The sequence below is a fragment of the Dreissena polymorpha genome, chromosome 2, assembly GCF_020536995.1.
Source record: "Dreissena polymorpha isolate Duluth1 chromosome 2, UMN_Dpol_1.0, whole genome shotgun sequence".
Lineage (NCBI taxonomy): Eukaryota > Metazoa > Mollusca > Bivalvia > Myida > Dreissenidae > Dreissena > Dreissena polymorpha.
Window position 1 is genome coordinate 44,017,473 of NC_068356.1, and position 18,095 is coordinate 44,035,567.

An 18,095-nucleotide genomic window follows, 5' to 3' on the forward strand; every position below is an offset into this window, starting at 1 on the left:
ACACCAAGAAACTCTGTTATTATAGCTGTAGTTATCTTCATCTTCTGTGGGGCCTTTCCAATCCATCACGTGTTTCTCACTGAACACACAGTGCGATATAATAATACAAACTATACAAACGAGAGCTCGGCTGTGTGCAACCCCGTTTCTCTAGCGTTCGATCAATTCAGAAGGCACGAATGGCATATCCTCGTACTGCTGATACTGAACGTTGTGCCTATGATAACGATTTTGGTGAGTAATGCAGGTATAGTAATGGCGATCTTCGCACAGAAACGGAGACTCAGAAAGATACACGTGAACACCGAACCAACAAGTAATTACCACGAAAAGAGGATGAAACCGTTGGCAAAAATGCTTTTGTTGGTCAGTTTGTTTTTTATTTGCACTACTTTGCCTTACACGCTATTTATGGCTGTAAAGGTTAACATAGACGTTTCGACTCCATTGGCACGTGCTCGGAGGGATCTCGTGGAATCTGTACTGATGTTCATACTGTACACCCACTTTACCGTCAACTTCCTCTTCTACTTCATTGCGGGTACATTGTTTAAAACGGAATGGAAGCGTCTGTGTGCTGAAATACTGGGCAAGATAAGATGGTTCCAAAGGATAGTGAACACGCCCGAGACATAATAAAAAACAAGACAATGTCAAAGCCAAAGACCCGGTTGCCGCGACAAATTCGTTACCACTATGGATGAAACGAGTTATCTACCTAATTCTAAAAATCAGTGAGTTTGCTATCAGGCAATGGTAAACGCTGTTTCAAACAACGGAGAATAAGAGTCTATAGTGCTTTAAAGGATTTAAGGATGTAATAATGAAATGAACTTTGTGAAATCTCGTCTTACGCCGTACATATTAGTTATTTTGTGCGTTTTCCCAGTATTTGCGTTAAACTGTGAACATTCGGTCAAATCAAAACGAAGTCTCGATACACGGAATACAGTACATCCGTGTTATAAAATTTATGCACTCGCATGTACCACGAGGTGACCTCGGTTCTTATTTCGCGGCAGGAGAACTTATGTATTCAGAATGTTATTGCCAATGTAAAAATGTTTGCTTTTAATTTACAATGTATTAATAAAGCGCTATATAATTATAATACTCAAACATAACAGGAAGTTTGAGGTAGTCAGGTATTTTAAATAGCTTTTATATCAGATTAATATACAAATAACGTTAACACTTCGATTCATATGTTTCAATTAAACTCATTTATTGATTCGAAAAAAATATTACGGAGTTAAATTAAATGTAGGTCGCCGTGGCGTAGTGGATATGGTGTCCGCCTAGCGATCGGGAGGTCACGGGTTCGATCCCCACTGTGGAAGCGTTCTTTAGATCTCCACCATAGACACCGAGTACTAGTTCTAGACAGGAAACGGACTCAAGAGCGTTTCAAATAAGCCTTAGGCTTTCTATGCAATCGAGCTTAAATAAATAGGTTTAAACTTAAGTACTAGTAAATGTAATAATGATATATAGAGAATAACAGGTTACTGCCTGATCTTTTTGTGATATATCAGGCAAGGCTTAGAAATATTATATCTAATTTTATATCTATTTTATTCGTACCGAGCCTGATATATAACAAAAATATCAGGCAGTAACTTGTGTTTCTGTTTATCATACCTCTACGTCCCCGATTTTAAAGAAACCATGAAAAAATCGCTAGTATGCTGCAGTTTTAGCGGGAAAGAATATGACTTTTGTCGATTGACGTGTTAATGATGACGTCATTAGCACGCGCGCTTAATATTTGTAAAAAAAAGTTTGTTGCTGTTTGTGTTGCATTTTGTGATTAAAATATATAATTTAAATCTTTGTATCAATTTTTTTGTTTTGTTGAATCTGATTCGATTTTACTAAAAATAATTACTTTATAGTTTATTCCGAGTAATATGACCATCCTCCACACATGACTGATATAGACTAAGAACTTCCTGTTGACCACGATTTAAAAAAATATATCAGGTGACCATGATATAAAAAATATATTAGGCAACGTAATATCAGGCAGATATCAATGCGTTGGTATGATAAATTTTCATCTTAAAAATACGCACACAATTATGGTGTAATATTAAAACTTAGTATTTGTGTAGACATACTCTGTTCAGTTGCAGTTATAAGTTTTCTATCGACAATGCCGTTCCATATACCATAAAATAGACGATACAATACTAAAGACACATACTTTGAAAACAATATATGATCTAACTACCACATTTTATTTTCAGAAAAAGATTATCAAATAGTCAAAATGTCCAGTAAATCATTTTTTAAAAGTATGTCTTAAAACTACAACAGAAAGAACCGTTCAACCTGATTATAGCTCATAAAATGTGCACATTAAGCCAAACAGAAAGTGTGTATGTGGTTGTTAAACTAAGAATACAATCAAACCATGTTTGAAATGAACGATTGTCAATATTTTTCGTGAATGTAAAGATAGTAAGGTATGTCCGACGTGTAATACATGTACTTTGTTTTTGGCTAGGAAACCACCTTTGAATTTGTATGCAACCACAATAACAAAAAGTGCCAAATGAACTGTTTCCTTAAAAATAGGACAACCATTATTTTAACCCCTTTACGAGGTAAAGTGTAAATCTGGAATCAGCATAGGCGTCTTCTTATATGTATGTCTGTCTACCTTCCCGTATGTCCGTCCGTCAACACACACTTGTCCTTCGCTTTCTTATGCTTATATATTGACTGATGTCCTCAAAACTGTACACTCCTAGGGATACTCTTTTTATTAATAATTAATAATGACATGCGGCGTCGGGGGTATTCATAGTCGCTTTTGTGACATGCTCTACTTAATACCGGCACTATCTCGATTCATGTAATGCCGATTAATTCAATTGAATTAAGGATAAACTTTTGTTTTACAAATCATCTAATACTGGGTGGATCTCTATATGGTACGCTTTATAATTTCCATTATGTTCTATATTCCATTACATTTTATGACAAACATAAATTATTTATCATCTAACCATTTAGAATAAAAACAAACACATGTGTTTAGGTGTCATGACAAGCAGGGTATTTTATTTCTTGAAACACACGCACGGAGTGGGTGTTTGTATCTGACAGGGTGTAACACTATTTCTATATGGTCATCACTATTTTAGTAACATGAGATGCATTGTCACGAGTGAAATACATTTAGGACAGGAATGACGCACATTCGACTATATCTAGCGGTCAATAAAATATTTATTATACACGAACTGATTATGAAAACAGCTTATATAAACAGGTTCAATAAGCCTATATAGTAAGAAATAATTTAACGACCAAAAATTAATGGACATTTTTATATCCCGTTTATTGTTATATTTTTAATGGTTATGAGTTTATGTTAATGTGATGGATAACGCTGTTTACTCCCTAAAACAAGTAGGTCAGCACCAAGGTCACCATTTTTGTATAAAACGGACCGTGTTGAGACCTCTATTCGAGCCATTCGAGCCAAGGCAGCGAGCCATTAGAGCCAAGGCAGCGAGCCATTCAAGCCAAGCGGTTTTGAATAAGCACAAGTGAATATCCCAATTTCTGGCTTCACGGGATAGTGCAAGAGAGACGGACATTTGGACATTTGTTTTTCTGGACGGATTATATTTTGTGTTGGAGTATCTTGTTTATTTCTTTTCTGATTATTTCTTGTCTCAATTTCTTAAAGAAGAATTACAATACAAATAAGAATAAAATACATTTACAATACAATATTTAATCAAGAATAAAAGTTGTTATATGCTACAAAAAGACTTGTTGCCTTATTATGCAAACTGATGAATAATCTACGAATCTGGGACATTTAAGTCAAATCAAAAAATTACACAACGCGACTTAAAACGAACTTTGGGAAACAATAGATTATCAATTTAGACGCCGTGACGCAATATAGTGACAAAGTGCCACATAAGATAATCATTTTTGGTGCCGTGACCAGGATATTTAAGTTTGCAAAAGTTTGCAGGCAACAGCATATCAATTTTTGGAGCCGTGTGACAGCAGCAGACGACAAGAAGCAGTGTAACATTTCGCTATACAGTGGGACGCCACGATAGACAGCAATAACCATTCATCGACACGCTAGGAAAGCAGACGACATTAACACATTTTCTTTCAGCGGTAACAACAACAACAACAACAACAACGACTTTGACGACGGGAGCGGCGGACAACCTACACGACAACGACCGGAAACAGCGACGAACATTTTGATTTATAGTATTATATAGATTTAATTATTGTTAAACAAATAATTCTTATTATTATTTAAATATTGGTTTAATAATTACAGGTCACGCACATTATCGGTGGAGCTTTCCTGAGAAACGTTTGCCGGAAGCTGAGAAGGGCATTTTGTCACGTGAACCGGAGTCAGGTCAGAACCTTTATTCTGTCTCAGTTCTTTTGACCTACTTGCCAAACTTGTTAAACACTCATATTTGAGGTTGAGCTGGTTAATACCCACATTTTAGGTTACGCTGTTCAGTCTTTACATTTTAGGTTTAAGAAATAAGGTTACGGTTTTTAAGAAAATAATATAAAGATGGCCACTGGATCGCAACAAACACCATTTCAAGTACTGGTCGAAAGTTCAATTAACTTGCCGGACACTTTATATGCAAACACAGCTTTAACACAGTTACCACGATTTTCGGGAAAATCGTCGGCATTCCATGATTGGACATTAGAACTAGAGAGATTTTTTATGATTCATAATTGCGATGAGGCTAGAAAAATTAAAATAGTTTTTCAGACGGCTTTAGGCCCAGTCTGTGAATTTTTAAAGCGATTTTTAACCACAAACCCTGAAGTTAGGTACATTGACTTAAAAGCTGAATTGAAAATGCGATACGGGGATATAACTGACCCACAATACGCCTTAAAGCTATTAAGGAACGATAAGCAACGTGCAGGGGAAAATGTTGCAAATTATGGGGAACGCCTGTTGATGTTAGCTAGGGATGCATGTGAGGGTGAACTTGATGAGAGGGATCCCATGCAACGAATTTTAGTAGGCCAATTCACTGATGGGTTGATTGATCAATCTGTAAGAAATAAATTGATTAGGAGTAATCCGGGTAATTTAACGGAAAGTGTCAATAGGGCTCTCAAGGAGCAAAATATCTTCAAAAAGGTAAACACGAGAAAAGGTCACGGGGGATATGGATCAAATGATATCTGTCCACTAATAGGGATGTAAGTTACGAACATTTAAAAACAACATAAATATAATAATAATAATAATAATAATAGTAGTTGTAGAAATAATAAATGAAATAATAATAAAAATAGTAAAAAAAAAAAAAATAATAATAAAAATAGTAAAATAGCGGAATGAACGGTTCACGCTAGAAAATTAAAATGCGTAGGAGTTGTAAACGTAGTAAAATAGCGGAATGAACGGTTCACGCTAGAAATTTGAAATGTGTAGACATAGATACATGAAATGTACCGCAAGAACGCCTCAAGGAAAGAAGAGGTAAGCGTAGGTCTATACAGGTCGTAACCCCGAGCTATGGAGACGACTCGGAGGTAGGCGAAATTAATTAGGCGATGTGATAGCTATATGAGTTCTCACATTGATGATAAAAGGGAGGGTCGTATGTCGGAAAATGATGAGACGCCCTTAGCGAAATTGATTAAGCGACGTGTTTATAGCGCAGTAATTCATCGGATAGTAAAGATGAAATACCTTTGGCCAAGCGTAGGTCAGAGCGTATGCGTGAACACGAAAAGGTCAAATTCGGGTGATAGAAATGATCACTCCGATATGGAGGTTAATGTAATCGAATACGCAAGTCCGCGGTCGATTAAGAAACATTACTCCGATAAAAATGACGTTGTAATTGATTTAATCCGAAAGATGTTAAAGTAAATTCAAACAAGTTTTAATTGATTTAATCAGAAAAATGTTAAAGTAAATTCAAACAAGTTTATACGTCAGGAACGAGCTTTATTTGATTTTGGATCAGATATATTAAGAGCAGTTTTGGTGTTGCTTAAGATAGCGATATTCAGCAGATCTGTTCTGTTTTAAGTACTCTTCATCAGAGACAATTACGTTTAATGCATGTTAGTTCACAGTCTTTAACGCTGCTGAATCTCACACAAAACGCGGTAAAAGAAAATCGCAACTCGTTAAAGGACGTAATAAACACCCTTAATAAAGTTGAAGTAAGATTACGTAACGTAACTGACGAGGTTAACGCCAGGTTACTTGAAACTAATAATTTCATGGTAACATATTTTCATTTGGATCTTCTTATTCAAGAAGTAAGGGATTTAATGTCACGAGCAACCCCTATGTTTGAACATTTAGATAATCAACTTACTGCCTTAAGTTTAGGACATTTGTCACCAAATTTAATTCCTCCTTATTAGTTAAAGGATTTACTTTTAGAAATCAAGAATGAATTACCACCGTTGAATACGTTACCGTTTGACATCGAAAAGGAAATTTTGGAGTACTATAAATATCTTCCGTTATCGGGCGTTATTGAAAATAACAAAATGGTTATGGTAGTAAAAATACCACTAAACGAGCAATATGAATATTATCAGATGTATAGCATCATTAATATTCCGCTCACATTGGCAAATGCGACAAAAGGTCAAGTAACGTCGAATATGGCCGTAGCGAAATATGACATTCCATACGCCGGTATAGCGATAAACTCGAAGCAAACGAGATACGCATTACTTGAGACAGGAGAGATAAATTATTGTGTTGGGGCACCATTTTGTCAATTAATGAAACCTCTTTACCCGATTGAATTATCAAGCACATGTATTGTTCATATATTCATGAATAAACAAGATTTAATAGCTGAAAATTGCAGGGAATTGGTTAAACCCAATGTAAAGCTACCTTACGCTGAATATATTACTAATGGTGTTTGGGTTGTGGTGACACCAAAATCACTGAGGTTATCTATCACTTGCAAACGTGAAAACAATTTAGAGTCGAGTTGGTCAACGATTAACCCACCGTTTGACATAATTACTATTCCTCAAGGATGTACGGCAATTAATGATCTAATTACGTTGTCAGCCACATTTGATTACCGATCTACCGCTACCATTACTGATGATTTTGTACAAATCATGAAGAAAACACTTAATATATCTTCATTATCTATATGGAAAGAGTTCAATGAAAAAGTGATTGATTATGGGACGATTGAAATACCCAAAACACTCCTTTCTGTAGATTTTATTCCCATGGATTCATTGTTAAATGAAATAGAAATCGCCAGGCAATATAGCACGAAAAATAAATTGAACATGCTTTCATTCATTACTACGGGTGTAGTTACGTTGATTATCATAGGTGTATTAGCCTATATCATTAAGGTCAAATGTAGAAATAGATGTAACAGGAAATTCTTTAAGAAATTTAGGTACTTTGGCAAAAGGTCAAGGACTGAGATGGGTCCTGACGAGGTTTTGATGGCGAGCATAAATGCCTCAGCCCCGGTAAAGGAAAACTCCACTGATATAGTGGGGCCATCAAAGAATAAAACAAACCTCAATTACATTGCTTTGTATCCTAAAATTCAGGAGACCGAAACTTAGGATTTGTTTTACTATGATATGTTAAATTGTATGTCTGTATATTTGCATAAACCGAGGAACACTGGAGACACGTGCAGGGTGACCATGGTTCATCACTAAGCCGCCGGGTGTTATGACATTCTTGACCGGGCGACTTGTGCAACGAAGGCGATTAGTGAACCAAGTGACATTTGTGGCACGTGTAGACTCTTGACTTAATAGTGAACTTGTGTGACTTACAAAAGTGTTTCCATTTATGATAGGCCTTTACATTCATAGTCAGACTTTGTTTTATAGTAGGACTTGACTTGTTAACGGACTTTGTGTTTATTATAGGATATTGTGTTTGTTATAGGACTTTGTGTTTATTGTAGTACTTTATACTTAATCATATCCTGATAACATACTTATACATTGAATGACTTTGTGTCTGTTTGTATAAGATTTATTATTTAAAGTGACACTTTGGTGTAGGGTTTGCATTTTCATGTTATATTATTTGATATGGTGTTTCATGTTGATGAAAATTTATGTATTGTTGTTTGATATGCATTGTGACGACATAGCATAGGATTTCCCTGACATTGACTTTGAGGACGGTTTGGAAAAAGAATTAAACCCTTAATTATTTTTCTTAGAAAGGGGCGTATGTAACACTATTTCTATATGGTCATCACTATTTTAGTAACATGAGATGCATTGTCATGAGCGAAATACATTTAGGACAGGAATGACGCACATTCGACTATATCTAGCGGTCAATAAAATATTTATTATACACGAACTGATTATGAAAACAGCTTATATAAACAGGTTCAATAAGCCTATATAGTAAGAAATAATTTAACGACCAAAAATTAATGGACATTTTTATATCCCGTTTATTGTTATATTTTTAATGGTTATGAGTTTATGTTAATGTGATGGATAACGCTGTTTACTCCCTAAAACAAGTAGGTCAGCACCAAGGTCACCATTTTTGTATAAAACGGACCGTGTTGAGACCTCTATTCGAGCCATTCGAGCCAAGGCAGCGAGCCATTAGAGCCAAGGCAGCGAGCCATTCAAGCCAAGCGGTTTTGAATAAGCACAAGTGAATATCCCAATTTCTGGCTTCACGGGATAGTGCAAGAGAGACGGACATTTGGACATTTGTTTTTCTGGACGGATTATATTTTGTGTTGGAGTATCTTGTTTATTTCTTTTCTGATTATTTCTTGTCTCAATTTCTTAAAGAAGAATTACAATACAAATAAGAATAAAATACATTTACAATACAATATTTAATCAAGAATAAAAGTTGTTATATGCTACAAAAAGACTTGTTGCCTTATTATGCAAACTGATGAATAATCTACGAATCTGGGTCATTTAAGTCAAATCAAAAAATTACACAACGCGACTTAAAACGAACTTTGGGAAACAATAGATTATCAATTTAGACGCCGTGACGCAATATAGTCACAAAGTGCCACAAGAGCTTTCTACACATAAATGCAAGAAACAAATCTTCTGACGATCGTATGTGTTCAATGAGCAACAGATTTTGACCCCAATGGCACCGCTCAGTTGAAGAGTCTCGAGACGTCAGTAAACGTTGCGACATCATTCTCATATATTTAAGAACTGAAACGATATTAAAGTCATTCTGTAGACCACGTCGTTATACGTATCATTAAACATGCTCATGCATTACATGTGAATAATTGAATATTATTAATACCCATCAGACGTCAAGCCTAAACTCAAAATCATACAATTGCACAATTTAACTACACAATTCAAAGTCACAAGCCCAACCAAGGACGCCACGCCCCTAACAACCGCCCGTCCGCCGCCGATGCCCATCCACTACGCCTATTTGCGAAAAGTACATACAGTGAAGCATTAGTTTTGATAAAAGCAGCTGCGATATTTACACGATTTATTCATTACCATCAATTAAGAGAAGTGCACATGACTTCACGTACACCCCAAACATTAATCGGTGGTTACGAACGATTCAGGTGTAACCGCGAGCGGGATACGCAACCCTACTGCTCATTTTTCATTTTTCTTTTTATGGCAGGGGGACGTATGAGGACCCATGGCTCAAGACCGGTGTCTAGGTGCCTTCATCACCTCACGAAACCTCTAATTTTAGAGAAATCTACAAATAAACAGCTGTTACTAAATCGTAAACGTTACGTATTCCTTTTTAGAAAACTATGTAAATCTCATGGTAAAATGTCCGGAACCAATGCTCCTTTCTATCTAAAGTCAGTCATCCGTCTGCTCTCATAAAACTCACAGAAACACATAAAACATAATATTAACATCAACACACAAACAGAGCATAAATAAATAAAACGATTTAAATTAAGTCTTTGCTCTACCCTGCTTGCTTGTCGAATGACTAAACCTACAAATCTGTGCACGAGGAAATCTTGATTTCCGCACCATTGGACATATATCACCTTCAAAAACCTGTATAGGCAGTTTATTCATTCACACAACGATAATAAATACATTTATGTTTTATATTCCATTAAATTTTATGACAAACATAAATTATTTATCATCTATCCATTTAGAATAAAAACAAACACATTTGTTTAGGTGTCATGACAAGCAGGGTATTTTATCGACAGAAAAAGAACGGGGCAAAAAACAACACACAACTAACAACACACAACACCAAGTACCATATATATTTACAAATCCAAACGAGAAGAAGCAATTGTTTGTGTTTTATCCGAATCTCGCGTAGCGATCCTAAGCGCCAACTGTCTTCCACTGCCCATGCTTTTTTTAACACTATCAGATACACCGCTATTTGCAACAGCAGTTGCTTTCCCTGACCGAAATGAATGCAACCCGTGAACATTAAGTTCAAGTCAAATTTCACGAAAGATGTGGTGCAAAATATCTCATTGTCTACTGTAACTCATCTGCTTTGAGCAAGCTAAAATGTATTTATTCATTTTCTTACAATTTGTTATGTTTCTAACCAAAACATATATTGCAATATCTAGAATAGTTGCTACCAAGATACACTTTTTTTCGAGTAGAAGACAGGGCATAAAACTGCATTTGTTTTACAAAATGTCCATACCTGTTTGCCCTTGCACATTTGAACCTATTTACTATTGAAAATGATACTTTTAGCACAATCCTCAAAGAATGTTGTATCGCAGCCTTTCAATTCAAAGTCCCCAAACCGCCAAACCCCCCTCCCCCCAAAAACGCACCAAACACACCGTTTCAAATCTCAAATCAAATAATCAAAGCCTCTACACATCCGCTTTAGTCACTAAGCACCTCCGAACCAGCGGCCCAGAATTTGCCCTTTTCAATCCATCATCAGCAAACACAACCAGACCAGAATTACAACGACCACACGATCCCACAACCCAATGAGCCCACGAAATGCCACACACAATCGCGTCTACCCCAAAGGCAGACGGACACGAAACACACACACCAACATTTTAAATTGACTTTCTGTTACAAAACCGTTTCCCTTGCTTTCTTTTTTGCAAGAATTTTCCAATTTGAAATAAAGATTACCCTTGCTATCTTTTTTTGCAAGTATTATACTTTTAAAATTATTATTTTTAACCCTTTCTTTCTTTTTTGCAAGAACTGTTTTTGCTTTCTTTCTTTTCTTTTTTTTTCCAAATATTCCATTCCTCGTGTACTGTACACGACTTCGTAAGAACCAGGTGCAAACGGACATACACTAACATGGTTTCTATACATTCGTAATGGCCATACAAAAACAACTTCCATTGAATCATTTCTACAAATATAAACACGTGAAAAATCCCCACTATACCATAAGTATAGCAAAACAGTCAAAACATTCATATCACCAATTCACATATAAACGACATATAGTACAGTTAAATTCGAATAGCAAGAACATTTCTTCAAAAAGGTCTTGAACTGAAACAGAGTGGTTATTACTCATACAAATAGTTTGCCCTTTGTCAAACACAATAATATCCTTCCCAAAGTGCATTTGTACATTACCAGCCTCAAATAAGAATGGCCAAAATGCTGCACTAGGCCATCTTTGTACCGCCAAAACGCCATATGCGTTGTATTCTTGGAAGTGCAAAATTGTTTTTCCTTCGAGATAAATAGGGACATCAACCAATTCAATTCGGCACTCCAAAACTGTGTAATTTTAAACAGGGGTGTCAATTTGCCGAAATCTAAAATCCTGAAAATCATCCTAGAATTTGGGGGCCAGAGTCAACAGAGTTTTAATGATTCATTAAATTATGTTTCCTTTGTAAACAATATGCTAAAGGTCAATAATTTGTGTTTAAGAGTGACATTTTGTGACAAGAATGCTTAAAATAACCAAAACAATCCTCTGATTTATATCAATATCAAAAGTTTTCCTGGAGGGCTTAAATCCTGAATTCAGGAATAATCCTGAAAATTGACACCTCTGCTGTAAAGCTTCTGTTTCAAAATCAAAGAATTTTGAATTATATCTTAAAGTATTTCCATTTTTAAAGGTAGCCAAGCGATCAATCAAAAACGGACCCCAGCTACCATTTAAATACTCAAAGAAATCTCGTGAGATTTTCCATTCGTCTGTATTGCTCATTTTACTTATACTGTCGGCAATGTAATTTAATTCTCTGGGAACCCATTGTATTTCTAGTCCTATATTCATCTTCAAACACATACTAACAAAAGCACCGCCTTGCGGGTGCAGACCGCTCATCTATTTTCTTTTTAAAGGTGAAGGGACTCTCATTTCCAATCACAAAGGAGGGAGGGGTGGAGTGAAGAGGGTTGTATAGTGTGGGGTGTGGACATTAATTACATTATCTTCCAAAAATGCGGAAAGAAAAATGCAAAAAAAAATTTTTTTTTTTCGGGGGCTGGGGGGGGGGGGGGTGGGTTGGGGGGGGGGGGGGATTCTTGGGTGCGATGGTTGGACGGTATTTCAAACATTAAATAATAAAAATAAATATTTGTGTTTTTTAACCGTTTCAATAAAAAATAAAATTGAGGGGTGAGGTGGGGGTATAGTGTGAGGGTGTGGTGGTCATTTGTGAGATGACCTTAAAAAGAAAAATTAGAGGGGCGATTCGAGGGGGGGGGGGAGGGGGGTATTCTTGGGTGGGATGGTTGGACGGTATTTCAAACATAAAATAATAAAAATAAATATTTGTGTTTTTTAACCGTTTAAAAAAAATTGGCGGGGGTGGGGTGGGGGGGTATAGTGTGAGGGTGTGGTGGTCATTTGTGAGATGATTTAAAAATAATAGGGGGGGGGAATCGAGGGGGGGGTGGAGGGGGGAGGGCACGGGGGATGGTTTGGGTGGAGTCTATTGTGGTATGTCAGGTATGAGTAGTTTTGTCAAAGTATCAATCAAATCTTATCATAAATAAAGAAGTTATGGCAATTTTAGCAAAATTTAATAATTTGACCTTGAGAGTCAAGGTCATTCAAAGGTCAAGGTAAAATTCAACTTGCCAGGTACAGTAACCTCATGATAGCATGAAAGTATTTGAAGTTTGAAAGCAATAGGCTTGATACTTAAGAAGTAAAGTGGATCGAAACACAAAATTTAACCATATATTCAAAGTTACTAAGTCAAAAAAGGGCCATAATTCCGTAAAAATGACAATCAGAGTTATGCAACTTGTCCTTTTACTGTACCCTTATGATAGTTTGCGAGTGTTCCAAGTATGAAAGCAATATCTATGATACTTTAGGGGTAAAGTGGACCAAAACACAAAACTTTACCAAATTTTCAATTTTCTAAGTATAAAGGGCCCATAATTCCGTCCAAATGCCAGTCAGAGTTACATAACTTTGCCTGCACAGTCCCCTTATGATAGTTAATAAGTGTTGCAAGCATGAAAGCAATAGCTTTGATACTGTAGGAATAAAGTGGACCTAAACACAAAACTTAACCAAATTTTCAATTTTCTAAGTATAAATGGGCACATAATTCTGTCAAAGTGCCAGTCAGAGTTACATTACTTTGCCTGCACAGTCCCCTTATGATAGTAAGTGTTGCAAGTATGAAAGCAATAGCTTTGATACTTAAGGAATAAAAAGGACCTAAACACAAAATTTAACCAAAATTTTCAATTTTCTAAGTATAAAAAGGGCACATAATTCTGTCAAAATGCACGCCAGAGTTATCTAACTTTGCCTGCCCAGTCCCCTCATGATAGTAAGTGTACCAAGTTTGAATGCAATAGCATTGATACTTTCCGAGAAAATTGGACCTAAACGCAAAACTTAACCGGACGCCGTCCTACCTTTACCAACTTTACACGTGATTCAGAGTCAGAAAACCTCTTAACAGCCCCCCCCCCTTCAAAAATTTCCATAGGCACGTAAAACTAGAACTATTCGAAACGCAGGGACATTAAACCATTCCTGTACCCCATCTGTATCGTTGGCGTCAATTCCCCTTGAAGCAATGTCAGCGGGATTCGAACCGGAGTCAACATGGCGCCATTGTTGTACTGAACTTCTTTCATGTATGATACTAAGCCGGTTCCCAACGAATGTCTTAAATCGTTTGGACACATTTCTGATGTATCCAAGTACTATTGTCTAATCAGTCCAGTATACTGTCCTATTAATCCTCAAATCAAGTTCACTTGAGATCATCGAGCTCAACCGACATGCAGTTACGGCCCCTGACAGCTCAAGGCGTGGTATTGAAATCTGCTTAATAGGAGCCAGTCGTGCTTTACCGAGGACAAGGGCACATGAAACACTGTCGTTTTCATCTACTAAACGCAAGTATGCGCATGCGCCGTAGCCCAACTCGGAACCGTCATTGAAGACATGGAGTTGCACATCTTTTAGTTTTCCAGTGTTGTTGTTCCGTAAACAACGTTTTACGGCAACGTTTTCCAGATGCTGTTGACTTGAAAGCCACCGCCGCCACTCGTTTCCGGATATCTGCGGCGCGACATCATCCCAACCGATCTTCTCTCTGCATAGGCTCTGTAAAATTGCCTTTGCTCGCAACGTGACCGGAGAAACCAATCCAAGAGGGTCGTATATCGAACTTACTATAGAAAGCATACCTCTTCTTGTGACAGGCCTGTCCTCTAATTTCACCTTGAAATTAATCGTATCATCATTTACGTTCCATAAAACGCCCAAAGCACGATCTTTTGGTAGCGAGTCCCCGAGTTGAAGTTTGACGACTGAAGGAGCACGTTCCGTTTCCGGTATAGCATCGAGAACCTTCCTACTGTTGCTTAGCCACTTGGTCAACCGGAAGTCGCCACGCTTCATAAGGGACTGCGACTCTGTAGCAAGTTTAACAGCTGCCTCTTCTGATCCTACGGACTTCAAACAGTCATCGACATAGAAATTTCTGTGAACTGTCGATATCACTTCTTCATCATACATTTCAGCGTTGTCTGATGCAGTTCGTTTTAACGCATATGCCGTGCAGCTCGGCGACCACGTCGCCCCAAACAGGTGAACTTGCATGCAGTACGTCTTTGGATCTTTGGAGATTTTGTCATGCCACCACCAGGCCACCATAGAAAGCGAAGAGCATCACATACGCGCACCTGGTGAAACATAGCTTCTATATCTGCCATTATGACCACATTCTCTTGTCGGAAACGTATCAGCCCACTTGACTATTTGTTAAGTCAGGACCTTGAAGCAATTTACTATTCAGTGACACGCCCTTGAATTTTGCAGCACAATCAAATACTTCACGTACTTTCCCGGGTTTGTTGTCATTGGTGACCGGATGGTGCGGCAAGTACCATGTGAGATCTGTTGTCTCGCCATGCGGTATTTCTTTCGCGTAGCCTTTTTGGATATAATCGCTAACAGTCGCGGTATATTTCTCGTGAAGTATAGGCTCCCGCGAGAGTTTCTTCTTAAATTGTTTTAAACGAATATGTGCCAGCGAAATATTGTTTGGCATGGACACTTCATCATCTCGCCATGGAAGTTCCATCACGTAATGTCCGTCTTCATGCGCAAATGAGGATTCCATTATTTTCATAGCCTTCATATCTTCTAACGACATTGAAGGTTTATCACAGTGCATTACATCGTTGAAATCTGCGGTCCACATTCTTTCTAGTTGTTGTTGCAAAATGACGTCACTAAAGTGTCCAAAGTTGATGTTGACGTCATTAAGGCTGTCTTCTGCTGGAAGTGGCCCTCGTATTGCCCATCCGAGTCGCGCCCGGACTGCATACGGTTGATGACCATCTCCCGCGCGGACTTCTATGGGAATGTACGCTTCCGGTGTGTCAGTACCTATGAGCAGCATTACATCACTCGACATCAAGCGGAGAATGTGATTATCGGCTAGGTGTGGAAACTGGCGTATACTCTCTGCAGTAGCGGCTGATCTGGCTTTCACTGGGAGTCTCTTCACAGGCCAGACCTTCTTTAAATCCAGTACGTCACTTCCGGAAGCTGACTGAACACGGAGATTCACTTCTGAGCCGGAAACGGAACTTCCAGAAGAGTTTACTGTCGTTATCTTGAAATCTACTGGTACCCCTGGCTGTCCTAGCTTTTTTCAAAAAAGCTCATTGATAAAAACATTATTAAATTTTGTACAACACTTGTGGACAACTTCACAATCGAGAATTGAAAGTAAATTCACTTCAGGTGGAACACATCATGGAGACATGCGTCTTTCTACAGATTTTTTTCTCACACATACGATGACGAATACAATGCGAAGACGTAGACGATTCTCGATTGTGATGTTGTCCACAAATGTTGTACAAAATGTAATAATGTTTTTATCAATGACCGTTATGACGTCTATAATATGACGTAAAACGCGTAAATGCGCGTGGCGTCGTTGCGCTAAACATAAGAGCGTAGGTTCTTATAACTACTCTGATCAATGGTGCCATCAATCGAAGGTCTTTGATGCAGTGTCCAACTGAGGCCTGCCAGACATCAAAGGTCTTTGATGCATTTTTCCAGCTGGGGCCTGTTACATAATAATCACATTGCAATTTCAAAAGGCATGAATAAATATTACTGTACCAGAACAAGTACTGTGGCAATCGAGTATCAAGTTGCTGATCTAAAAGTTGCTGATCTAAAAATAGAACAACAAGGTTCATTCTAAGATGTGTATTGATTTGTGCTGTTATGCATGTGGCTAACAGGGTCAGTTGGAGAAAGTAAGAGTGCATTATTGACTGGAGGTCAAACAATTCAAGCTATAAACAATTTGTTCTGCCCTAAGTAATCTTCTGCCAAAGAAATATTACTACATAAACTCCGAAATGTTACTATATATCTTATAAGCAGAATTAATTTAAATGCAATAAGATAATCAATGTCATAATATGCATATATTTGATTCAGATCGTATATTGGTTGTACTTTAGCCATATAAGGAAAACTGCCCTACCTTCTAGCCGCCATGGTTTTCAACCAACCTGAACCATTTTCGAACTGATCCAGGATATCTTTGGGACAAATCTTCTGACCAAGCTTTATGAAGATTGGACTGTCGTTAAACACCAACCCATCATCATAAGGCAGGAAAAAACATTTTTTCGAAATTTTACTCTATATCTTATGAGCAGAAATAATATTAATGCATGCAGATGATGAATGTCGTAATGTGCATACGTTTGATTCAAAGTGTATACTGGTTGTACTAAAGCAATTGGACCAGAAAAATAAATGTGGCTTCTAGCAAACAAGGTTTTAATATAGCCATATAAGGAAAACTTCCCAATCCCCTGGCAGTTAAGTCTGCCAACCAACCGGAACTATTTTCGAACTCGTCCTAGATATCATTGAGTGGAATATTCTGACCACATTTCATTACGATCAGACAATAAATGTGGACTTTAGAGTGTTAACAAGGTTGTACTATAGCCATATAAGGAAAATGCCTGGCCTCCTAGAGGCCAAATTTGTCTACAGACTTTAACCATTCTAAAACTCGTCCAAGATGTACTTCAGACCAATGTTCTGACTAAGTTTCAAGAGAAATGGGCAATAAATGTGGCCTCCAGAGTGTTAATAATGATTTACTAAAGGCATATCTAAAAAAATGCCCCCCACCTCCGGGAGGTCATGTTTTTCAACAAACCGGGACGATTGTTTTAACTTGTCCAGGATGTCATTGAGACAAATCTTCTTAACAAATTTCATGAGGATTGGACAAAACATAAACATGTGGTCTTTAGAGTGTTAACAAGGTTTTGCCATGGTCACATATCCGAACCATTTCCAAACTTGTCCAAGATGTGATTTGGATGTATGTTCTGAACAAGTTTAATGCAGATGGGACAATAAATTCGGCCTTTTGGGTGTTAACAAGGTTTTACTATAGTCATTTAAGGAAAAATGCCCCGCAAAATGCCCCGAACAATGGCAGCCATGTTTTTCAACCAACCAGAACCATTTTCGAGCTGTTCCAAGATATCCTTAAGACAACTCTTCTGACCAATGTTCATGAAGATCGGACAATAAATGTGGCCTCTAGAGTATTAAAAAGTTTTACTATAGT

The 18,095-nt window shown here is 37.4% G+C and overlaps 2 protein-coding genes across 4 annotated transcripts in view; both read right to left on the reverse strand.

Moving 5' to 3' along the window:
* Positions 1-18,095, reverse strand: part of LOC127866837 (uncharacterized) — a 219,225-nt gene that overhangs the window by 100,298 nt on the left and 100,832 nt on the right. The gene's annotated exons all lie outside the window — the stretch shown is intronic.
* On the reverse strand, positions 8,428-16,489 carry LOC127866840 (uncharacterized). Its single transcript, XM_052407673.1, has 2 exons — positions 13,997-16,489; positions 8,428-9,216 (listed from the first exon to the last, which is right to left on the reverse strand). The coding sequence occupies exon 1, from the start codon at positions 15,119-15,121 to the stop codon at positions 14,171-14,173; it is 951 nt and encodes a 316-aa protein (XP_052263633.1). The 5' UTR covers positions 15,122-16,489; the 3' UTR covers positions 8,428-9,216; positions 13,997-14,170.

What these genes read in the sequence shown, in the direction of transcription:
- LOC127866840 (XM_052407673.1), bottom strand. Translation starts at nt 15,121, where the DNA reads ATGGTGGCCTGGTGGTGGCATGACAAAATCTCCAAAGATCCAAAGACG.